At 43.8% G+C, this 25,592-nt stretch overlaps 1 protein-coding gene across 1 annotated transcript in view; it reads right to left on the bottom strand.

The window, feature by feature from the left end:
* TGFBR3 (transforming growth factor beta receptor III) overlaps window positions 1-18,973 on the bottom strand; it is a 180,578-nt gene extending 161,605 nt beyond the window's left edge. Inside the window, exon 1 of the mRNA XM_015420182.1 lies at window positions 18,913-18,973. Coding sequence (XP_015275668.1) covers window positions 18,913-18,973 — 61 coding nt within the window. The remainder of the gene's footprint in view (window positions 1-18,912) is intronic.
* Window positions 18,974-25,592: the final 6,619 nt, after the last annotated feature.

Genomic DNA, 25,592 nt, shown 5'->3' with positions numbered 1-25,592 from the left:
TACCTTACATGTAAATAAGGTTTCAGCTACACAGTTGCCCAGCCTGGTGAAGAAGCACAAACCTCCATTATTGCGAGCAATGAAACAACAACTCTAGGAAGAAACAGCCCCCCATGACAAAGCTGTTTGTAGTCACGTACTACCCATCGCTTGCTTTGTTCCTGAGCTGGAATTTCCTGCCATATGGACATTTGGTTATCAAAGGAACTGGCCAACTTCATCAGCACTACAATGAAGCATCCTGACACCTAGATTTCACACCTGTCCAGATGCCATACTTAGAGTAAGGTTTGAGGTTACAATATTGGCCACCCCTCTTAGGTAACCTCCCCTTCCCACATGCAACCAATAGGATTGTTTTTGGGACGGACTAACAGGTAGGTGGGTCAAGAGGTTGGCACAGTTGCCACCCATCTCTTGGACCCCCTATAAAAGGAGACAACCAGTCATCTGGTTCCTTCTACCTACCTGGCTACCTAGCACTTCCCCCGCAACAACCCCTGTCTGCTTTTACCCCTCTTAAGTCCCACTTGCTATCCCCAACCCTTGCCTCTACTGCCCACGCGTTCTGACTAGTTCTGGTCATGTGTGAATTCCCTTTGTTTTCCATTTCTTCCCATCCATTCTTCATTAGAACAACCAGGGGTCTTGTTGTAGAAAAAGAGCTGCCGGAGCTCATTAGCATAACTCATTTGCATAACTTATTTGCATATGCCACGCCCCCTGACATCACCGGAAGTGACAGAAGGCCACACCCCCTGACATCACCGGAAGTGTGTCAGAAGGCCCAGCTACTTACCCTCCTGCTTCATCCTCATTCCCAAACGGAATGAGGATCGAAGCGGAGGGCGGGGTAAAGAAGGGGGCGGGGCTTCACCACGTGACCGCCCCGCCCCCTAGAGGTTCTCTTCCGGAGCTCCGTACCTGAGAGCTCCCCCCCGACTAGAGCCCTGAGAACAACCAAGCTGCAAGACAGATAAGTATCGCCCACCATCACCCCTACCTGCTAATGCAACTGTGCTTATTTCATACTGTAATTCTTAGGAACTTGATTGAATGTGTAAGTGCATCAGTATTGTTTGTATGAGACATATTTTTAAGTAAAAGACATCTATTTTAACTACAACAGCCCCGAATCCTTTACTGGTAACCCTTGGTGGGATCAGGACCTTGGTATAAATTGGCAAGAACCCATTTATAAATTGCCAATTGCTGTACATAAAGCAATTCGGCTAACAAGGACGGAAGTCCAGCACACCAGACTAGCAGTAAAACCACTGACCAGACAGGAACCCTGTCTTCTTTAAGTCATTTATAGTGCTTCTTGCTACATGGAAACCATCAACATAGGTGGGCAGAGTTTCTCCTTACAGGTCCTGAGACTAATCACTTCAGCAGTTGAGCTCACAATCTGACTCAAACATCCTTACAGAAAGGAAAGTTCATGCCTCTTTTATATTTTACCAGACTGAGCCTGCCGGCAAGGCCTAGGCCTATCCCTTTATTTTATGTGAAGTGCCTAGTCACTTCTTTAACATTACATAAATAGAAGTATGATTAATATTTCATAGCAGCCTGGCCAGGAAAGATGTGCTGACAGCACGATGTCTGAAGCAGCAGCAAGGAAACAGGAAGTTGGAACATGGATAAAATTTAAGTTCTTTTTGAAGTGGGCAGAAAGCAGAGCTTCTCAAAATGCACAGCTTTCCAAGTGCTGGAGGATGGATTTCAGTGAGGAGCCACATAGAGACAAGGTAACCCTTCTAAGAAGGTCATCTGGCAGAGGGGTTCCCATTCCCTCTTACTATTTGATTTGTGACTAAGCTTTGAAAACCCTACAAAAAATTGACAGGTGAAAATGTGGTTGAGCATCCATACTCTCCTGCCAAGGCCTAATGCCCCTTTGTCTTTACACACTGCCAAAGGGTCTTCGATATTGTAGACCATCTTCATTTACTTGGCAACAGCCCACCTGCTGCCAATGGTGTTTGCGATGGTGCGTTAAAAGATATTAGAAAAAATAGTTAATTGTGAAAAATGTTATCACAGCTCACAATATACCTTGGTGGCTGCAATTTGTAAAATAGCAGGCTGTGCACTTCTGAATGATACCTTAATGTTCATAAGCACACATCTATATGCATGTGCACTGGGGAGAAGATGTGTCCACTCATCAACTCAGTAATATAATTTCTTCTAGGAGGCCTTGGGGAGGGAGCAAAACCCTAAAATACGACAATTCACATGAATTAAAGTCTAAGTAGTTTCCCAAAGGGGGTATATGTTCACAATAGGAATGGTAATTTTCTTACCAAAAACACATTAAAAAATAGGAACTGCCCCTGATTAAAAGGAACAGTTGGGATGTATGGCCTAAGTAATTTTTCTGTTTGTTTTTGTGCTGTCAGGTTGCAGCTAACTTATGGTGACCCCACAGGGTTTTCAAGGCAAGAGACATTCAGAGGTGGTTTGCCATTGCCTGCCTCTGCATAGCAACCCTGGTATTCCATGGTAATCTCCCATCAAATACTGAACAGGGCCAACTCTGCTTAGCAGCCAAGATAGGCTTGCCAAGTCCCCCCAGGGGGCGGGGAAACCCCCGCCCCAGAGGCCCGTTCCCCGCCACCGGCGGATCGGGCCCCGGGGGGAACCCCACCCCCAAAGCACAGGACGTGCCCAGCGTCAGCACGTCACCCGGAAGTGACGCAGCCAAAACTCTATGTTTTTCCCTCGGATGACCTCAGCCCCGTCCCCGGCGCACCCGACGCGGCTGTGTCACTTTTGGGTGATGTGCTCGTGGCGTGCGGGCGCTCCCGGAACAAGCCGGGAGTCGCCCGCTACGGCTTAAGGTAGGACTTGGCAACCCTAAGCCAAGATCTGCTGGGATCAGGCTAGCCTGGGCTATCCAGGTCAAGGAATTCTAATTGGCAGGCTATTTATTTTCTGGAATATAGTGTCACATTAGTTTCACGAAAACTTTCACAGGTCCCAGCCTGGGGATTAGTGGTAGCCACAAGCCATGAACGTTATTTCAATGCAAAGAATTATTACTGGCATCAGCCCATAAAGCCAACAATGCGGGATAGAATAATAATCAAATTTCAACTGTGTTGATGTAGATAAAAGAGCACCCAAGAGCACTACGGTCAGGGGCCCAAAACTTACTAACCATCCCGGGCCCCAAGGAGGTCAAACTAGCCGCCACGAGGACCAGGGCCTTTTCGGTGGCGGCTCCTACCTGGTGGAATGAGCTCCCGGAGATCAGGGCCCTGCGGGATCTGATGCAGTTCCGCAGGGCCTGCAAGACGGAGCTCTTCCGCCAGGCTTTCGAGTAGGAGCCGCCGCCCCTACTATACTACCACCGCCCTGAGGTCCCGATGAAACATCTATTATGGAACAATCCTTCTGCCGTCTCCTTGGGGACTTTGGACAGATGATCCGCCATCTTTGGAGTATGAATGGCACTGAGCACTTTGTTTATTTATGATTTAACTTAAGATCTTAATATGCAGTATATGTTTTAAATTTTTATGTATATGATTGTTTTACCATGGCAAGTGTTCTTGCCTCTGTAAGCCGCCCTGAGCCCTCGGGGGAGGGCGGGGTAAAGTACGAAAAATAAATAAATAAATAATAAATAAACTCAAAAGCTGTCTCTTTTAGAAGGGGAGTATAAGAAAAGTAAGACACCCTCAGAGCCTTTTAGCAGATCACCCCCAAAAGGGTCCTTCAAAGCCTAATTAAATGAACTAAGCAGCAAGCAAGATATAGTTTTTTGGAAAGTATTTCCCTCATAAATACACAGAGGTCCTGTTGTCTCCCAGCAGTGATATTTATTCACAAGCAAAGGACAACCCAGAAAACTAAAGATGCATCAGAGTCGTCAACATGAAGCTTAAGCAATGGGATGGGGGGGGAGGGAATGAGAAGGCACTCACGTAAACCAAAAACACCGAGATACACTGCAGCTTAGTAAGTTGCCAAGCACATAACATTTCACTTGTGGCCATTATCGGGAAAAGATAGTTTATCTACAGCGTTTATGATCCCAGACCTGGCATACTTTTCTCCTTTGCTTGTTAAATTATAAACAGCAGACCGTGTGTGAATAGTGTTTCATAAAAGTGACAAAACTTGAAAACTGGAAAGTTATCTCCTTACTTAATAAGTCAAGTCTGGTATGCAACTCTAGCAGCATTGGGGAGAGAAAGCTGGGGCCACTGACTTCTACCAAATTGATGGACTTGGTCTTCAATCCGTATCTCAAAAAGGACATTGCAGAGTTGGAAAAAGGGCAGAGGAGGGCAACCAAGATGATTAGGGGGTTGGAGCACCTTCCCTATGAAGAAAGGCTGGAAGAGTCTGGGACTTTTCAATATAGAAAAGAGATGACGACTAAGGGAGGACATGATGGAGGTTTATAAAATTATAAATGGGATCAAAAGAGTTGACAAAGAGAAATTTTTCTCCCTCTCCCCAAATACTAGAACTTGCGGGCATCCATTGAAGCTGATGGGTAGTAGGTTCAGGATGGACAAAAGGAAATAAATTAAAATGTGGAATTTGCTGTCAGAAGACATAGTAATGGCCACAGGAATAAACAGCTTTAAAGGGGGATTAGATAGATTCATGGAGAATAAGTCTTATCAGTGACTACTAGCCATGGTGACTGAGGGTAAACTTTGTGCCTCTGAATCACAGAGCCAGGAGGCAACATCAGGAGAAAGCCTCAGCCTCTATGCCCTGTTGTTGGCCATCCAGAGGAACTGGCTGGCCACTGTGCGAGACAGGATGCTGGACTAGATGGACCATTGGTCTGATCCAGCAGGGCTCTTCTTACATTTTTATGTTCATTCCTGCACATACTGATTATTCTAGCATCACATCTACCCTTCAAATATATCTTCAAGATTCTTTAAAAAGCCACATTTGGCTCAGGATCCATTGGTTGCAGATATCTGTCAGAAGGCATCCTTGCTGTGGCACCTTTTATCCTTCCATCCCTCACAATTTTCTTCCTTTAGTACTTATGGGCATTTGCTTATATTTCTTCAATTTTTTAAGGCCTAAAAGAACAATGAATACACTTTAGATCAAAAACTGACTGAAGGATTTATTTTGCCACTTCCAACAAGTACTGGGCAGAACTGTCCACTCAGAGTCTTGATTCTGTGCTTTCTGCACCTTACTTTCCCCAGATATGGCCATCTGTTCCTTATATTATCTCTCCTCAGACAACAGGAAATACTACTTTATGCAGAGAGTGATTAAAATGTGGAATTTGCTGCCAGAGGATATAGTGATGGCCACAGGAATAAACAGCTTTAAAGGGGGATTAGATAGATTCATGGAGGATAAGTCTTTTCAGTAGCTACTAGCCATGGTGAGTGTGGGGACCCTCCACATTCAGAGGCAATAAGCCTCTGAATCCCAGAGCCAGGAGACAACATCAGGGAAAGGCCTTGGTCTCTATGCCCTGTTGTTGGTCTTCCAGAGGAACTGGTTGGCCACTGCGTGAGACAGGATGCTGGACTAGATAGACTATTGGTTTGATCTGTCGGCTAAAAAAAGGCTCCCTGTACGGCAGAAGGACAATTCATTTCTCCAGTAGAAGATTATTTTCTTAGTGCAAAAGTATTATGGGATCCCATTCATTCTTTATAAGAGGAGAGGTGTAGTAAGTCATGCTTGTCTGAAATCTCATGTTCCAGCTCACAACCTCCATTCCTGAAGTCTAGAAGGACAGCACGTTTTGCGAGAAAGACACTTTGTACATGCTCAGATGCACTCTAATCTGCATTATTTCATGTTCTACTACTAAGCCCTGCAAATAAACAAGCACCTAAATAAAGTGCTAAGGCCCTTCTGCCACTGACAAGGACTAAGGTGCCCATTTGTCATTTACACAGACTTTATAAATGAGCTATGGATATACTGTTATAGCCTATTCTGAAGCGAAGAAGCTTGGATGGAGCCTTTGGCAAGCCACACATTACAATTCCACATCCTTTTAAGAACTGGAGAGGATCGCTTTGTTACAAGAAAGCCCTCTTTTTATAACCATCAAGTCTGACATACTGGATACTACAATAAAATGGAACATTCCACTTAGAAAGGTATCAATAAACACCGTGGGAGACACACACTCAAGAGACAGGCTTGGTGGTTGTAAATACCCATGTGACTGACAGCTGATAAAACCCTGGCTACTGTGCAGGGAATACACATACCTATCAAACAGCTGGACTTGTCTACAGGACAAATTATGGTACACATGAAGTAATGTAAAAATAAGGCCTCAAATGTTTCGGTTAGAAATGAAGCATCTGCTGTTGGAAAAACAATTGCTGTCCTGATGTGCTCATTAAAATATCTAGTAAGCTCCCATAGTTCTTGCATGCAATAAACTTTTCCACTGGAATATATTTGCACACGCCAACATTGTTGTTCCACAGGTCAGCCTTTCACATAAAATACACAGACACCAGATGTTTCTTTTTAAAAAACAGTACATTTACTTCTGTACATATCAATTAAAAATCTCTAAATTCAGTGATGAATTAGGAATTTATATTACCATTAAATTACCATCTTCTATATTACTGGTGAGAAATTCCAAGTTGGTCTTCCTCCTAGGTACAAGTGCTTCTAACGATATGGGATGCCAGCTGGGATAAACGTACTTCATTCAGACACTTGTAATAGTTCTGTGCCTTTAGATGAAATATTTTTGTTGTTGTTCAGTCACACAGTTGGGTCCAAATCTTCACGACCCCATGGGCCACATCATGCCAGGCCCTCCTGTCTTCCACCGTCCTCCAGAGTTTGCTTAATTTATTGTTCATTGCATCGATAACACTGTCTAACCATCTCGTCCTTTGCCATCCCCTTCTTCTTTGACCTTCAATCTTTCCCAGCATCAGGGTCTACTCCAGTGAATGCTCCCTTTTCATTTGGTTACCAAAGTATCTGAGCTTCAGCTTCAGTATCTGGCCTTCCAGGGAACAGTTAGGATTGACTGATCTGATCTCCTTGCAGTCCAGGGGACTCTGAAGAGTCTTCTCGGGCACCATAATCCGAAAGCATCTATTCTTCAGCGCTCAGCCTTCCTTATGGTCCAACTCTCACAGCCATACATTACTACTGGGAATACCATTCCTTTGACCATACACTTTTGTTGGCAGGGTGATGTCCATTGCTAATATTCAATCTAGAAGTGATGTTTAGAGACATCTGGACAGATTTGTAGGGTTGTTGTTTTTTAAGGGGGGGACAACAAATACGCTTGAACCTGAGCCACAATGTTGGGGAGGGAGCTTTAAACCTTTCCTCTATATTATTTTCCTGAATTCAGTCACACTCCCAGTTACTATTTACTTTGGTAGGAGAGGCATTAAAAAAACTTGTATTTTGGCCTTTAGTTATTTAATTTTTTAATTAATTATGGAACTCAATTATTGGGCTGGGACTGCGGTGACTCAGAGGTTAAGATGCTGAGCTACAGACCGGAAAGTCTGTAGTTCAGCAGTTTGAGACCCTAGTGCCGCGTGACAGAGTGAGCTCCCGTCTCTGGCCCCAGCTCCTGCCAACCTAGCAGTTCAAGAAACTGCAAATAGATATATAGGTACCGCTTTGGCCACATGACCACGGAGAAGTCTTTGGACAGCACTAGCTCTTCAGCTTGGAAATGGAGATGAGCACCATCCCCTAGAGTCAGATTCAACTGGCTTTCAAGCAAGGGAAACCTTTACCTTTACTATTATTGGGTTATTGCTACCTCATAACCAAAAGCCATGTAATACCTTTTGAATACCTTTTGATGCAATCTATAAAATCTTAAATGCTAACTTTGTGACTGACTGTTCACACACTGCCACAACATCAAAGATAGCACATGTAGGATATCCTATGGCTAAATCCTAGATGAAATGTAGGAGTTCAGTCTTCATGCCAAACTGAACACCATGGCAATACGCAGACAAATGCTGCATTTTCTTCTCCGGAAAGGAAGTAAGTTCACAGCTGTTACTCCCTAATAAAATCTAATTGTTACAGAGAAAATAATGAAGTTTCCAGTCTTCAAAAAACTGGAGGACACTGGGGGGGTGGGGAACCCTGAGTGCAAATTTGCTTATAGTAATCCAGTTCCCAAGATGCAATTCACCCTGTAATTCAAGGGGATTTCTCCCATGTTAGCTTTGGTTTATTTTGAAACTCCACTGATGAAAGCCCATGAGGATTTTCCTTCAAAAAAAGTCAGAGCAATAAAGGAAATGTTTATTTTTATTGTTCCATTTCCATGCCAATCATCACCATGGTGTTGCATGACTCAGAACTGAGATACACAAAATCTTTATCGGGACTGATTATCAAGTGGGACAAAAAAAACCTAAACAAAATAAAAAACAACATCATTACTCTCCATTTCCACCAAATCCTGTTGTAACAGCTGTGATAATATGGTGTGCACAAGAAGGCTTATAAGACCTTATTCACACTTATTAATCCTTTACAGTACCCCAGTGGGCTAAAATTCAAATTGCTTATTATTCAGTATACTAGGAATAAGGCCCGTTGTGGGGGGGAAATGCAACAAGCTCTAGAAAGAGGGTGGGGTCAATGATTTTGTATCTTGAAGGCAGAGTAAACACAGTAGTGTTTTGCAGATAAAAAAAATAAAGAACTAATGTGGGAGTGAAGAACAGCATACCTATGGTAGTAGAGAGTAATTGTTGTCCGTGGTCCCGGACACATTTGACAGTTTCGGAGTTTGGTGTTTGTGGCAGTGTACCTGTCAGAGGTCCCACCCCTTCTCAAACCCACCCTCTCTAGGCTCCACAACTGAAATGTCCAGGAATTTCCGTACTTAAATTTGGCAACTTTATCTCCTCCCCTCTCAGCAGCCTCGTCCTAGGCAAAGTTCTGTCTTTCTTGTTAGTGGGGAGCAAAGCGGCTTACTTCATTCTCCTCTTCCATTTTGTGATCTGTACAGCAACCCTGTAAGTGAGGTTAGGCAGAAAGTCTGTGGCTGGTCCCAAATTACCCAGGCAGCTTCGACAGGGAGGCTCCTTGAACAGGAGCAAGTAGTCAGGGCTAGTGAAGTAATGCCAGACATGAGGCATGAAGTCACCCTGAGAGTGCTGGCAGGCCTAGGGTTGCCAACAAAGATAGATTAATGCAAAGGAGGATGGAAAAGTCTTCATATCTCTATTTTGCCTTAAATTGGTTTTGATGCCAACAGAGTGAGAAAATGCCAGAGGCTCTGGGTGGGTGCCCCATGGTAAATGCACCAAACAATTCCTGAAGATTTTCCAAAACACTACTCTGTCCACATTTATTTTCTACACTCATAGCATCCCCTGCCAGAATGCAACACATCCCCAGCACTTTGAATTAGCACCAAAACTTTAAGAGCTCTCCAGCTGTCACCTGGAGATTGGCAACAATGGTTTTCTAGGAAGCAATGGCTTGTTTGGAGGGTGGGGGTCTATGGCACTGTATCTGTCTGAGGTCCCCCTCTTCCTCAAACCCCAACCTTAGGCAGTCTTCATCTCTAAAATATCTTGGAAGTTTCCAACCTGGAGTTGGCAACCTTATGTCCTTTCCAGACAACCATCAGCCTACCGTTATCTGCCTATCTGTCTTCAAGTTTACATCTCCTCTTCTCTCCCTGCAGCCTCTACCTAGGGAAAGGGCAGTCTTTCCCTGCAATGAGAACCAAAGTAGCTGACATCATTCCCCTCTCCCCCATATGATCCACACAACAACCCTGTGAGGTATGTTAGGTTGAAAGTCTGTGAATGGTCCATAATCCCCCATGCAGCTTTTATAACATGAATTTGGGACCTGCACACCATCCTCCAAAGCGCTCTCAGGTACATATCAGTGGCAGTAATAGGGTGACTGCTGACACCTTTTCCTATCATTTTTTGTCTTGTGGTATTCTGCTTATGGTGCGATCTGTCTTTTTTGTGGTGTGGCATGGTTGTGTTATTGAGTTTGTTTCTTTTGAAGGGGAAGTGATGTGTTGTGGCTGAGGACACATTTTACTTCAGGATACACCAGGTCGCATATGCAACTGACAGTTCCAACTGTCTCGGGGGGGGGGGGGGTTTGAGGTGTGAAATGGAATGAGGTCCAATCAGCTTCCGTATGCCAATGACCTTGAAATGCTGGCCCAATCAGAGAAGAGTGACCTAGGCTGCAGTGGGTGGCAGAGAACAGCGGACCCATCACCCATCCAATGCCAACTGATTACTCTTGAGTGGCAGTTCATCTGCCTATGGGTGATGTGGTACTCTTCACGGTCCAATGGGAGACCCTGGAATCCGGGTTCCTGGTTTTTTCCATCCTTTTTTCACTTTAAATATGTATCTGGATGTCTGTATCTGTCTCTGTCGGTTTGCCTCTCTCTTTGTAATTGGTTTTCACACTCTAGGTGTGGTTAATGGTTCCCCCCACTCACAGGGTTTATCCCAGGGTTTGTCTGTATTTCTGCTTTGCAACATGCCTCGGGTTTTTGGCTTCCTGTTTTCTGTGTGCCTGGTCCCATCCTCTATCTCTGCTTGTGTGTGTATCCACTGGCTTTTTTGTGATAACTTGGGCTAGTCCCCACCACCACGTCCACCACGCTGACAGCTGTTTACTTGGCGGGTTTTTTTCCCATTCTGGAAAGTGTTGCCTCAGCAAACTTGGCTTGTAGGCTAAAGACGGTGGGGTTTGTCCCCTGAGAAAATCAACTGTCCTCTAGCGAGGAGAGCAAAGACAGTAGCTGTGTTCACCAGAGCAAAGCAACCATCTTCTGAGGAAAGTTTTGGCGTGCACCGCCTCTGTGGGTGGGACTCAGGCAATGCAGCCAGTGGATAGGGACAGCTTCTGAGTAACACATCATAGAGACAACTGATTTAGAGGTGTGTGGAATATTTAGAAAGTGCCACCCCACTACTCAATTATATATAAGGAGAGATATTAACAAATGAGAACTCAGAACATTGGGATAGCTACCTCAGAGTCCTAATCTGAGGAAACATTATAATGCAGTTAAAGTCTCTGGAGTCTGAACCAGGAATCCCACAGTCTCAAGCTGGGTCCTAACCCAGTAAATGACAAAGGACTGTATGTCCTCAGGTACCAGAGTCCTCTTTAGTACAGTTATGCAATCCTTTTAAAAACAAATGAGAAATGAAATAAATGGGTGCCAATCATTTCATTAGCTTTAAAAACAGAAACTAATGATGGAATCCAAAATTAATTTTAATGAAAAACCTCATTTGCTTTGTTTTTTCCATCAGATAATTAATGCCTTATATTGAAAAGGCAAAACAACGCAATGGAAGCATTTTTGCATTGGATACACTGGCTGGAGCAGCATGTTCACAGAAACGTTACAAGAGATGGAATATCCGATAGACTGGGAAGTTCCCTAATTTCCAGCAAAAAAAGTTTGAGCAATGAAAAGCCCAGAGAATGCACAGCTTTTTAATAAGTGCCTTTGTCCTCTCTCTCTAACATTTGGCAAATTCAGGGCTTTGAGGGAGTAGTAGAACGCCTACACATTTCATCCCATTTGAACATAGAGCAGCAGAGTTACAGGCAAGAAAGGAAGGGGTAAGTCTTCCACTGAAATCAATGGAAAACAAAAATGGACTAGCAAATAACAAAATGAATGAGAAACACATTAAAAAAGAATGGCAAAACTAAACGAAGGCCCCGGTCACACGGGCCGGAAAATGCAGGGGGGAAGCGTGGCTGTTTGCCCCAGAGAAAAATAATGCACGGCCACCTGATCACAAACCCCGTCGAGGTCCCGTGGTTAAGGCGGTGCCGATCACACGGCTATCCTGCAGCACGTCAAAGAAGCAGCGCGGCGCGATCACACCAGCAATCGCTAGGCGCCGCTTCCGTAGCAACCGGGAATATTTTTTTCTCACCAAAAGGTGAGCATGCGCATGATCATTTATGCGCATCCTGTGCAGACTTTTTAAAAAAAACTAACCGGTTTGCGATGGGACTAGAATGGGACACGATCAGACGCCCGCCCTTGGCCCGTGTTTTCCGGAAACTAGTACATCGTAAATACTAGTTTTTTACTCCGTATCTTCAGCACAAAGCCACAGGTTAGCCACGGGTGCCCTACACTTCCCAGATGTTGCGGTGTGATCGCGCCCGGAAAATCCGCCTACCATCCGTATCTTTAGCGTGGCAAATTCTCCGTGTGAACGGGGCCGAAATAATGTTTTTGCATGCACACTCTGCTCCTTGCACCCAGAATAGGGTGTGCCACACAGGCCTGAGATTGGCAGGCAGGACAAAAACCTCGGTTGTTTCCATTTTCATTCCTTTCATTTCACTCAGATCATCATCAGGGTCAAAAGAGCCAGATGTCATACTCATCTTCAGATATGCTTATCATTCTGCTGCAGGCTGACAGAAAGGGGGAGAGTTGATGATCCTCCCTCCCACTGCAGTCCTGGCTTCACCGTGTACACTGTTCCTGGGGGTTCTTTGTCTCCCAGGAGAACCGGTGGGATGCAAAGAGACATGGGAGGTAGGAATGTTTTGTTAAACCACTGGAAATAACATTATAAGCCAAGCCCATATTTTATAGGTATATTTGCTGCAAAATAACACCATGACAATATCCAAGAATCATCTGGTGCAAACAAATCAAAGTTAACATTACTGTATGCCTTCATTAGGAGTTCAACTATGGAAAATATCCCAGGAAGTTTCATTCCCGAAAGGGTATTCTTTTCCATGTAACTGGTTTAAAGTAGGTCAATGCATAACCAAGTTTATTGCCCAGACATGTCTCCTCTGTGGTTGGTCATCTTTTCCACAATGAGGCCATCTCAGATTAAAGCAAGTTGTCATCCACAGTCCAGTCTCCCCACCACATCATCTCCATTTGCTCACTTCCCTGCGGACCTGTCCTAGACTGCATACTTTTGTGCCAGAAGAAAAACCAAGGCAGTTATCGCCATTAATAAATTAAGACAGATACACCCTATTCTCCAGAATAATTTTCAGAATAGCTTTTATAGATGCATAACTGAGCCAGAAAGTAGCTTTATGTTCAGAAAGTACTACCACACAGCAAATTAATGAGTAGAGGTCCTTTACTCTATTTGCATTCTATTTGTACAGATACTGAGATGACAATATTCCCAGTAAAAGTCATTAGATGAACTGCCATATGTAAGTACTTTCCTAATATTTCTTTTTTCAGATCCAGTAGAAATATTCACACTGCAGTGCTTTATGCACATGAATAGTCCCATCATGAATTCAGGCAGAGCAAGAAAAGAATAGATCAATATGTATGCTATTCCCACCATTATCTGGCATTTAAAGCTAAATTTGAGACCTGCTCCTAGAGAGACAACATTCACAGCCCAGGTATTGCATCTTATGTTGGCAGGTGACCCATACATTGTTTCCTTCACGTAGCAACCTGGAACTCAAAGATAGCTGCCTACTACTGTCTTTTCTTTTCATCTTATAGCATTGGCAGATGATCCATCCATTTCTGTGTGTCTGTTCTTCTTATATTTAAAAATATTTTATATTCTGCACATGCTTTCATATGACATACTTTTAGTTTCCTTGCTTTATAATTTACAAGTTTTAAATAGTTTTAATGTCTATGACTGTATGGATTTTTTAAAACAAAAGAATGCCATTGTGTAGGGATGCACCATGTAATTAAAACCACCACAATCTAAATCTCTTACTTGTCTATGCATAGTGATAATCAATTAGAAACCCACCTAGTATCAGCACTTGCTTTTCAGTCTCTGCATTAAACACTTGAGTCTTTTCTATGTAATCTAACTTTCCATATCACTGTGTTTATTTGTACACAGCAGGACTCCAGAGAAGACAAAGTACAGACACGCTGAGGTGTGGTCTGCCACTTAATTATGTTAAAACCTACAAAGCCCTCTCCTGAACCTGTGGCTGCCAATTCAACTCACTACTTCACTCTCCATTTCCAGTCTTTCAAACAACAATTCAGCAGACAGAATCAACTCACTTTTTTCAACTGAATGTGCTCTAAGAGCTCCTTGTCTATGCTTGATTTAAAGTACGTGGCCTCAAGAAATACAGGCCACAGAAGACTTCCAGTTTCAGCCGCTTCCATGGCAGGCACGCTCCTTCGGTACTCCGAAAGGAGCAGCCCGTAACATGGCAGATGGGAGGGGGGGCGGTTGATCCAGACACCCCCTCGGAGTCCTTGGAGGGGACTCCCAGCCTGGGGCGCTGGAGGTCGCCTCTCCTGAGGCTGCGGCCAAGGAATTGAGGCACCTCCCAGCCCTGATAGGTCTCGTTACCACTGCGCCATTATGGCATTAAGAGGCATACACTGGGTGAGCGAACAAGTGATCCCACGAAAATAAAGCTCTCCATACCTCTGCACCAGACATGGAATGAAGCATGAGTGCAAATTTTTTGTTGGATGGCTATCCGGCAAAGCGCATATCCAAAGCCCCGCGGTATCGACTGAGGAGGGAGGGAGCTAGCTCATGTCTCCCCCCCATACAATTTTAAACGAATTTATCCAATGAGAGGGGCTAGAAGCAATGCTGATGGTTGACTGAACCAGGCAAAGTACAAACTTAATTACAGCGAACTCTTGAAGCAACTTTTGCTGACTTTTGAAAACTTTGAAAACTTTCCTTGAAATATAAACAATAGCTGGGCGGGCAGAAAAGATGGCGAAGAGACTGAGACACTCTCCTGGAACTACAAGATCAACACTTCCGGCTACTAAACTGGAAGTAAACATTGACTTTTCGAATATGTTGGCTACTGCATTGCACCCCCTGCTGGAGCAGATGATTAATACCAACAAGAAGTTGGATGAGATCCAAAAACAGCTTAAAGAGACGAGTTTAAAAACAGAGGAGACAGTAAAATCAGTGAAAAAGCAGGAACTCCTTTGCATATTAGATGACACACCCCTAATGTAGCCAATCCTCCAAGAGCTTACAGAGCTCTTCTTACAGGGCCTACTGTAAGCTCTTGGAGGATTGGCTACATTCAGGGTGTGTCGCCTAACATGCAAAGGAGTTCCTGCTGCAAAAAGAGCCCTGGTTGAAAGTAAAAGAGGCTGATCAAAGACTGGAGGTGATGGAAAAATAAAGATCCTCCGATAAAGACCAACTTTTAAGACTACAAATGGAAAAATCAGTGTATGTTCTGAGATTTCAAGGTGTTCCCGAACAGCAAGATGAGAACCTGAAAGAAATAATAAGTGAAGCATTGGCCCCAATGACAGGTTTAACGGCGGACACATTGCAAAGCAATCTGGACTTAGTCTATCGGACATATCCAGAATTTATTAAGAAAAAGAACCTGCCTGGGGAGATAGTGGCGAGATTCTCTAAAAGATCAACAAGAGACGTGGTGCTCAAGGCCACAAATGGGACTACCTTAAAAATCTAAGACGAAGAAATCAGAGTCTTAAAAGACATTCTATTTGAAATGAGGAAGAGGATACAATACAAAATTTTAACCAGCTTCTTGCAGAAAAACTCCACTCCCTAATATGGATAGTACCCGAAGGATTGGTCTTCAACTACAAAGAAAAAAAAGAAAAGATAGACTCTGTTTTTAAAGCTAAGCTGTTCTTGGAACAGCAACAAAGACCAGAGAATAAAAAAGATACAGCAGAGGAACAAAATATTGAAGAAAAAAGTAGCACACAGGGGACAGAAGAATCCGAATCAACAGCGAGTAGTAATCCAGAAGAACACTCCGAATCAGAATTAGGGGTGGCAGCCCCAAATGTCCTGAAAGTCAAATGGAAATATACCAAGAAGGAAGGAAAGAAACAGATTTAGTAGAACTGTAAAAGCCTAAAAGTCTTATTGTCTGTATTTACTTGATTCAATTTCATAATTACCAGTCTGAAATAGAAGCAGTAGAAATTAGCTATATTCCAAAAACTATTTTTTATAGAGAGAGCTTTACTAAATATGCATTTAATCATTAAATATGATCCTTGTATAGCTTATTTTAGGTATAGTGTTAGTGTTGTAGTGTTTGTAGGTTTGTAGTCAGAAAACAAACAAAAAAATACAGCCCACAAGAATAGGTTAGCAAATTCTTAGCACTTATGCAGCAAGATCCTATATGCAGTAACCTAAAAACAGTTACTTGCTGTTTATGACCCGGTTGCAAAAACAGTAAAGACAATAAATAAAAAAAACAGTTACTAACTAGTATCACCCAAAATATCCTGAGGTCTGGAGACAATGAAAAGGAAAAAGAAAAAGTGTCCCATCCCCCCTTCATCTCATGGGCTAATACAAGCTGGAAATCAAGAATAGAAGCTTAGCTTCTTTCCTTATCTAGGATAAACAAAGGTTTAATTATAAAATACTGTACTATTATTCTCTGTATTATTCTGTACTATTATTTCTTCCTTTGCTCAGTTGATGTAAACAAAAATTACTTTCTCGATATTTTTGGAGTCTTAAAAGACATGGATAGTGGCTAGGAGGATGACATCACTGAAAAGTTGTGTGTCACTTAACCATGAGTAGATAAATAAGCCTGTGATTGTACCTTAACTTTTAGTGGTCCTAGAGGAATTGAGGGGGGAGGGGGGCCTAGAAACAATTGTTCTGTTGCTCATTGGGGAATAGAAGGTGAGAGGGAAAATCTCCTTGAAAACTTAGGTCCTCGGCTAGTATGTCACTACACAGAATGGAAGGCCTGTAGATCTTCAAAACCATAACTATAAGCTAATCAATATACACCTTTAAGTGCAATAAAAGAAATAGTTCAAGAAGTCATTCGGTTATCTATATATCTAATAGCCAAGGTGCCCCCTCTGTGCAGATATCTAAATCCACATAGAGGGGGCACGGGGGGGAGATTTCCCTGCACACTTGGGGCACTCCCCAGGTGTACAGAAAAATCTGAAATGTTGAAAAAACTATACAGGGAATACTTAAATCCCCCCAAAAGTAAAAGAGCATTCCCTGTACATGCACGGACAACACACTTACCACTGGGAACTGTGGCAGAGCTGTGCAGGGCTTGCCACAGTTGCTGCTGTCGGTGGCAGGGGGGAAGCCTTGGCCGGCCTGTAAACCACCTACTGGGCTCACCTGTAGCCACCTCCTCCTCCTCCATGTATAGCTCCTGCTGCTTCAGCAGGCTGGCCACCCAGGAGCCATGGGGAATAGCCCCCCCCCCCCAACGAATATTGTGGGTCCCGCTTCTTGTCATTTTCACTTTCGCGTGATGGACTTTTTAAGAGGCTTAAAAGTGCTGTACATAAAACTACAGGACTGTGAATACTTCACAGAGAAGGAGAGCCTTGAATGACAGGCTGCTCCAGGCAATCTGATTGGTTGGCATCAGCTGAGCTAAAATTGTCTTGTGTGAGCTGGATGCTGAGGAGAGGAGATTCTGTGACAAGACATGTGTAGAGATAATCTTATACTAGCCCTAGTGCTGACAAAGTCAGAATTCACCGGCGACTTAATATAGTTTTAAATTCAGCGTTAGCTAAGGGCAGTTTTGAACACAGACAGTAACTGGGAAAAGTTTGGCAAGAATGTTTGGGCAGCATAAGAAGTCTCCCATTCAGGCTAAAGGAAAAGGGGATAAATCTTTTAGGGAGAGAAGAAGATTCCCTATCCAGTCCAACAGAGAACATCATCTCTGAGTACAGAGATCCCTGGTCTAGTGTGATTGGAAACTGCTTGGGGAGACACTGAAAGTCAGTTAACAACTCAAGAAGATTTTTGGTGTTCCAAGAGAATGGGTTTGGGTACTGGGAAGAGGGTACCAGCCTTCAGGGCACCAAAAGAGTCTGCTATTATATAAATAAAGGGAATTGGGGTGGTTTGGGAAAACCAGGAACCAAAGCCTCTCAAAATAAAGAACCATAGTAATTGTGAATAATTCAAGAAACTCTAAGCCTGATTTATAAGAATAAGAGTTTGTGCTTATACTATTTTACCTCAGTATTTTCAACCTCTGACTTCACCTAACCTTTCCCCTTGATGTTAAATAAACTCTTCGGTTATTTTTTAATTTTAAAAGCCTTTCAAGTGTCATTTTCTGTCGTTTAAATTTAAGGGAGACCGTAACCCTTCCCTCAGGTCCTGGGCTGAGAAAACAGCCATTACATATTACTGACACAGGGTGGGACTGCTAAAGCTACTTTTAAAAAAAGAATACACATTACCAGGGCTGCTCAGTCAGTGAAAGGACACAAAAGAAAAACAGGGAAAATCTTGCCTCAAAGTAGGGTTGCCAAGTCCATCTTCCACCCCCAGCGGGGGACTTTGGGGGCGTTCCTGGAGGGGGCAGGGCACCCCTGACGTGATGACATCACATTGGGGACGTCTGCCGCCGCCGCCCCCCCACCCGCGCGCCGGATCTCCAGAAACAGCAGTTCCCTGCACTTAGAGCCAGCGTTTAATGCAGGAGCCGGCATTTCCCATTTAAAAGCAGCCGTGTTTCCCTTTTAAGAGCTGGAAGCTGGCATTTCCCTGCAAGCTTGCGGCCATTGGGCTTGGGAGGAAACACGGGTTCCACACACTTAAAGGGAGAGAGATGGGTGGCTGTGGGTGTTGGGGGTGGGGCTTCCCCCGCCGGCCATCTGGCTGACAGCGGGTAGAACCCCCAAAAAAACGGGGGACCCCTGGCAAACCGGGGGGGTTGGCAACCCTACCTCAAAGGGAGGGAAGTGGATGGGGACAGTCTTAGCAAGTAACTGAAACTATAACAAACGGTTCCTAGTGACATTTCTGATATTACCAGGGCACTTAACCTTGAGTGACATAACAGCAAATTGACCTAAACTTCTCTTATCAGAGATTGCAATTTTGCAATCATTCAAAATCCTTGAACCACAAAACAACAATTAATTCACACAATTTCACCTACCTGCTGATGCCAAATGCCACAGCACCAAAGCAAATACAGGAATTATATCAGCCGAAGTCATTTTTGTGATGCTGGGTTTCTCAGATCAACTTCTTTCACTGTTCTTTATGCCAATGTATGTCCTTTGAAAAGGTGCTATTGTAGATCTTCAAAACAGCGTCTTCCACACTTGTCAGCGCCTGCACAGAGAAACAAATAATTCTTTGAAAAACCTGGTCCTAACAGATAAGTAACTTTAAAAAATGCTATCAAAAATAAAAAGATTTTTAAAATTAAACCTTATTGAGGAATGAAATAAAAAAGAAAAAGTGGTATTATGGTCACAAGTTTAGAACTCCTCTAGCTTGTCCTTCCAGCTCTAACTAGTTGCTATTCCTGTCTAAAATGTCGCCAGTATTTATCAGAGATAAGCACTGAAAGCCTGCTGAGGTCTGGAAGTTGCCTCTAAAAGCAGAATTGCCTTTGTCTCCCTCCATGTGTTTTGACAATGTCCTCCAAACACCTGCATCCTTATCAGCAACACTATCATTCTTGTAAAATGAATCTGGTAAAATGTTGAAAGGCTTTTCAGTAATTCCTAGAACAAAGTGGAAAACCTAGAAAAAGATATAAGGACAGATGTGGCTCATTAAAAATTATAATCTGTGCACAATGCTTTAAAAAAGAATTAAAAACAACAGTATGTATTCAACCATTTGTGGACTTTTTGGAGGGGGTCTTTTCCACTTCCTCCTGCTGCTGCTGCACACTCAGCCCACCCCATTGTTCTTGGGGGGGGGGGGTGTCAGTAAACCCTTAGTAACTACTACACAGGGAACCAAATGTGGGTTTGCAGCAGGAGGGGAGAATAGACAGAAACCACTGCCTCACTCTCATCTTCTGCAAACAGAAATGCCAATCCATAGAGGGAACTGCATGTTGGGTACATACCAACATTTTAGGCAGCAATGCTGCAGTGTACTATGTCTTGTGCAACATATACTACAATCCTAAACACTGCTGCATAGCTACTTTGCTGACAGCAGCCCAATTCAAACAAGATACTATTCAAGTATCTTCTTGGCATGGAGCACGGGTATGTATGTGGGGAGATATTTGTGAATTTCCTGCATTGTGCAGGGGACTGGACTAGATGACCCTGGAGGTCCCTTCCAACTCTATGATTCTAAGTGCAAAGTCCCCAGGTAAGACCTTTTGCCTCAGTCAGCATCACACGTCAATTAAACTTACTGAGCTCAATGGAAGTGGGACTTAAACACACATCCTAACATTGCAGCCCTCATCCCCAGTACAAAATTCTGATTCTTATGTTTTGAAAAGAATATGTTTTTAGAAGTTAAGACATAATCATCCGATTGGCACTCAATAGAAGAACCCAATCATTATTTCTCCAGGTCCAGTATAAATGTGCAGGTCCCATATAATTGTATAATCTCACACAAACACTCAGGATGCTATTTGACCTCTCAAATAACATTGTAGTGGGGTTTGCAGATGATATTGGGCCTTTGCTGGACTCTCAGGCCCCAAATGTAACTATTCTACTTCCACAACACTTAAAAAGGTAAAGGTAAAGGTTCCCTTGCTCGAAAGCCAGTCGAATCCAACTCTAGGGTTGCGGTGTTCATCTCCGTTTCAAAGCCGAAGAGCCAGCGCTGTCCAAAGATGTTTCCGTGGTCATGTGGCCAGCATGACTAAACACCAAGACGCACGGAACGCTGTTACCTTCCCACTGAAGTGGTACCTATTTATCTACTTGCAATTTCTCACTTTCAAACTTCTAGGTTGGCAGGAGCTGGAACTAGAGACAGGAGCTCACTCCGTCATGCGGCAGCTCGGTCTCGAACTGCTGAACTACCGACCTTCCACAGCCTGCAGTTCAGCGTCTTAACCACTTGAGCCACCGCAGTTAGCTCAGGGCTTTTTAGCCCTTTTGGAGTTAAAGAGCCACAATAACTTTTTGTGATATTCTATAGAATCCCAACCTCTTCTCCCTGCCTCACCTACATTACAAATAAACTAAAAAGCAGTTATTTAACAATTACAAAATTCAAAAGTGATGAGAAATGTTTGGGACGGAAAGTTGTAAAGTTACGTGGAACCCCATAAAACCAAGTTTGAAAAACCTGGCTTTAAGCCCTGGTAGGCAGTGGGGGGAACTTGTCAGTTACTAGAGACTTTCAAAATGACTTTTAAGACTTTTAAGCTTAGTTCCTTCTATGTGAACCAGACTTTGAGGAGACCTTACCTGTAGTCATTTTAAATAATTCTGCACCAAGAAACAACTGTCTAACATCGCTTGCCATCTCCTGAGATTCAGGGGCTGTATCAACTAAACGTTGCAGGGCAATTCTTATTTTTGAAATCATTCCTCCCTGCCACACACCCGCATCAAACACTCAAACACGTGGAAAGCTTTACAAGCCAGGGAGATCTGCTTTCAAGCAAGCCTTCCCCCTGACGTGTTAGTTGACTATTCCAAATTCTCTCTTTCCTACACACTCATATCCAAATTAGAACCATAGCTCTGCACGTATTCTGTAGCACAACGCTTTGCTATTGACTTTGGAACAAAATCATGTGTTCTTTACCATCCATTCCAATGCGTAACCGCAGATTTACTGGAAGTTCATCTATGGGTTTCCAAAAAGTAAAACATTTCAGCCGCATGTGGCCAGATATTTGCTTTGTAAAAATCAAATTCTCTTCCAAAATTGGAGAGTACAGTTATCCTGCTAATCAAACCTGTGACAATATTTAACAAACACGTGCACAAATGTTAATGTACCGTCATGAATTTATGGTGTGGGTTTTGAAATTAGTGTCCCATATGAATTGGAATCATGTAATATATTAAACAGGTGAAAACAGCATTTTAAAAGGAGGCATATTCCTTTCCTTCTTGAAACAGTCATCAGGTAGTTAGTTAAGAAAGAGATTTATGATAGGACTGTGTTGTTAAAGCTTTCCTCTTGTGCAAAACATGTACAGCATAAGAACATAAGAACATAAGAGACGCCAGTGTTGGATCAGGCCAAAGCCCCATCCAGTCCAACACTCTGTGTCACACAGTGGCCAGAAATACCAGGTGCAATCAGGAGGCCCACCAGTGGGGCCAGGACATTAGAAGCCCTCCCACTGTTGACCCCCCAAGCACCAAGCACCAAGCATGCACTGTAGCATTACACTGACACTACCCCATGTCTTTGAGCCCCACTGAACTGTGTCAAGCTTTAAGCACACCCATGTCCTGGGACAACATATGACCCAGAAGGATTACCAACCTCCAGGTCATGGCTGGAGATCTCTTGCTATTACAGTGGCTCTCCAGATGAAAGAAATCAGTTTACCTGGAGAAAATGGCCACTTTGGAAGGTGGGCTGTGTAGTATTATACCCCACTGAAGTCCCTCCCCTCTCCCAACCCCGCCCTCCTCAAGTTTCCCCCTCCAAAATCTCCTTGTATTTCCCAACCTGGAGCTGGCAACCCTACCCAGAAGTCACACATCTCCCACTGAGAGTGCTGCACCAGATCAGAGTTGCTGCACCAGATCAGAGAACTCTAATGGCCCGACCACATTATACATTTTTCCTGCGTATGACTCTGCACTGAATCTGCAGGTGTGTTTTTGGGAATCCATCCCTCCCAGGCACATAAGGATTTGCTTTGTATCAGAACGGCGGCACACAGGGAGATGGTGTTCATGGCATTTTCCCCAATCTGAGATAGCCTTGGAGCAGTGGACTATTTGCCTCATTAGGGGCTTCACCTGTACTGAGGGCCTATGTGTACGTTTCTCCTCAATTGATTACACAGCACCCCTGGGGCAGTTTCAGGTTGTCAAAATGGCACAGGGAGTAAGGATCAGTCTTCCAACGCTTGGTTGCTTTACATGAAGAGCAAAGCGATACGTCAGGGACTAGGGCTATTCAAACTAGACAAGGCAAGGGTGGACATGCAAAAGAGGATTTTTTGGCTACAGTGCCCAGGTTGTGGAACATCCTCCACGACACTCCCACCCTGCTATTTCTTCAGGTATTTTATACAGATATTTTTGTTCCAGAAGCCATTCAGAAAGGGGTTATTTTAAAAAAATCCAGTGCTATTGTTGAAAGGAGTAAAGAGCAACTGGTTTGGTCACACATGATAATACAATCATGGCACTGCTGAGGAAAAGGGTAGATTCCATCACCTTGTCCTGCCACATTCCTGCCCACCAGCCCACACGTCTGTTCCTCCGTATGGATCCTGCAACTGCAGGAATGATCTTTCTCGGTGTCAGAAGGGGCTGCAAGAATGGAGGGGGGAGGGGGGGGAGTCTATGGCGCCTTCAACACAGAGATAGTTAGATACAGACCAATATTATAAGTAAAGGGAATTCAGATTATGAGCCAGGGCCGGATTTAGACTTGCTGAGGACCTAAGCTATACAAAACCCAGAGGCCCCCTACTGTTTTAAATTACATCAGCTGGTCTCAGAAAAATTTAAAATATATACGCCTTTTTAATATTTGAAATCATTTTTTATATTGTGTTTTTATTTGAGGCCCTAAGCTGCAGCTTATTTAGCTTATGCGTAAATCCGGCACTGTTATGAGCCTGTTATTTTTCAAATTTTGCAACACTATTGTTTGGAAGAAAAGCTGCCACATTAACTCTTGTCCAACAGCATGGAAGGTGGACCTTGATTAGCAAGGCCATGCTGAGGTGCAGTGGCTAAACCTCCGCTTCTGTCCATCCCTGCGTGGCCATGATCCAAACTGGGGCCCCTTGTGGCTGTAACTGAGCTTTAAAACTGAGAATATCCAGTTATGGATTTCCAAGCATCCCATCAGTTTAAACTCTTACAAATCTATTGTGGCATCGCTTTCATGGATTGGGGCCCACTTCATCAGACGCACAAAGGCCTTCATGATGCAACATGGCAAAACAACAAGAGAAACACTGTACAAACCTCCAAGATGAATTACCAGAGCAACCAGCACAGTTCCTTCTACAATGCAGTTGCCAGATATCATACATACTATAGGGTATGAATAAGCATTCTAAAGCCCCTAAGCTGACACTCATGACCACTTCACAAACAATGAACAGAAGAGAATTGGGTACCAAGAATTACTAGATAACAGAAGTGCCAAACAGAACATCCTGAATAGGAAAATTGTAACTGTTGGTTTTCTTTCCTTAAGGTCAATGTATAATGCAGCAATGGCGTACTTTGTGTAGAACAAAGGCTTCCTGAAGGATTGTACCCAAATGGGGTCATGGGAGATCAAGCTATTCTGACTCGCAGTATCAAAGGGCACAACCTTCCCAATGATTGGCATCAATGGAGCCTTTACTCATGAATATGTTTAGGACTGCCGCCTAAATCAGTCTTTAGCTGCATGTGAAAGAGTGGGCCTTTCTGGGTTACATAGCTCTCATATGAAAGGCCTGCCAACCACTCCCGTTTCTGACCTATCCATACCCAATCACAATGCAGTAATTCCATCCAAAGATTTCCACCTTCTCATAAAATCTGAAGAGCCGCTGTAAATCCAACTGCAAAGGTGGGAAGGGAGGAACCACACCCTTTCTAGATTGCAGAACAATAACCACAGCACTTCAATGTTAAAAAGATTCTGTGAAATTAAATCCCATTGTGATAATGCTTGAATTTACATGCAGATTATGGAAAACTGTATAAATCAAGTTATTAAAATCCCCAGCTCCAAGTATTCTCAAAGTAAAACAGCACAATGCTGAAATCCCATCCTTCATATCTGCAGCTACCTGCTACGGTTGCAGCTCAAGTATTTGGAAAGGTACCCAAACTAGGGTTGCCAAGTGGTAATAGAGCCGCCAACGGGGGACTCCTGGCTGATGGCTGGAGTGTGGGCGTGGGCGCGAAGCGCGCGCGCTCCGCATCCACGTCGCTCGGAAGTGACGCGGGCACGCTGGGGGCGGGGCCACAACCATCCGAGGGAAAACCATAGTTTTCCCTTGGATGACCTTGGCCCCGCCCCCAACGTGCCCGGCGTGGTCGCGTCACTTCCGGGTGACGTGCACGTCAGGGTAGAGTTCCCCCTGGGGGCCGATCCGCTGGCGTCGGGGAACGGGCGTCTGGGGCGGGGGGTTCCCCGCCCCCCCGGGGGGCTTGGAAAGCCTAAGCCAAACTAATTTTGAGTGTCCTCCAGCTCGAGCATTAAATTGTCAGACGCAGAAGAGGGGGGGAGGGGGGTCAGCAACCTTAGACAGAGCCAAACTACATCAAAATTCAGAGCAAGACACCAAAAAAAAAACCAGAACATGAAAGCCCCTTTGTACTACTGATGATCGATACATCGAACGTTTCTGCAGCCCAAATACTGGCTGTTGAGGGTTTTTTATTAGGAAATTTCACACATAAGCTCTGACAGTAATTAATAAAAATACACAGGAACATCCTGCGCACTGGTTTTAGTGCACTGGCATATATCTGCACTGAATTCACACTTGGATTATTGGCAACTATTCACCTGTACAATTTCCTTTTTCTGTAAAGGATTGCCAAGAAGCCCTTTAGTTCCATAAAAATCTTTAGTTCCAAACAAAAAAATTCCTGTTCTGCCTCACCAACCTTTTGGAGTTCTTTGAGAAAGTGACCAAGCATGTAGACAATGGTGCACCAGTAGACTTCATATACCTGGACAAGGTAC

The sequence above is a fragment of the Gekko japonicus genome, unplaced genomic scaffold, assembly GCF_001447785.1.
Source record: "Gekko japonicus isolate JY-2015 unplaced genomic scaffold, Gekko_japonicus_V1.1 scaffold134, whole genome shotgun sequence".
In the NCBI taxonomy this organism is placed as follows: domain Eukaryota; kingdom Metazoa; phylum Chordata; class Lepidosauria; order Squamata; family Gekkonidae; genus Gekko; species Gekko japonicus.
Note: the sequence above shows the minus strand (reverse complement) of the source record. Positions and strands in the feature narration are given on the sequence as shown.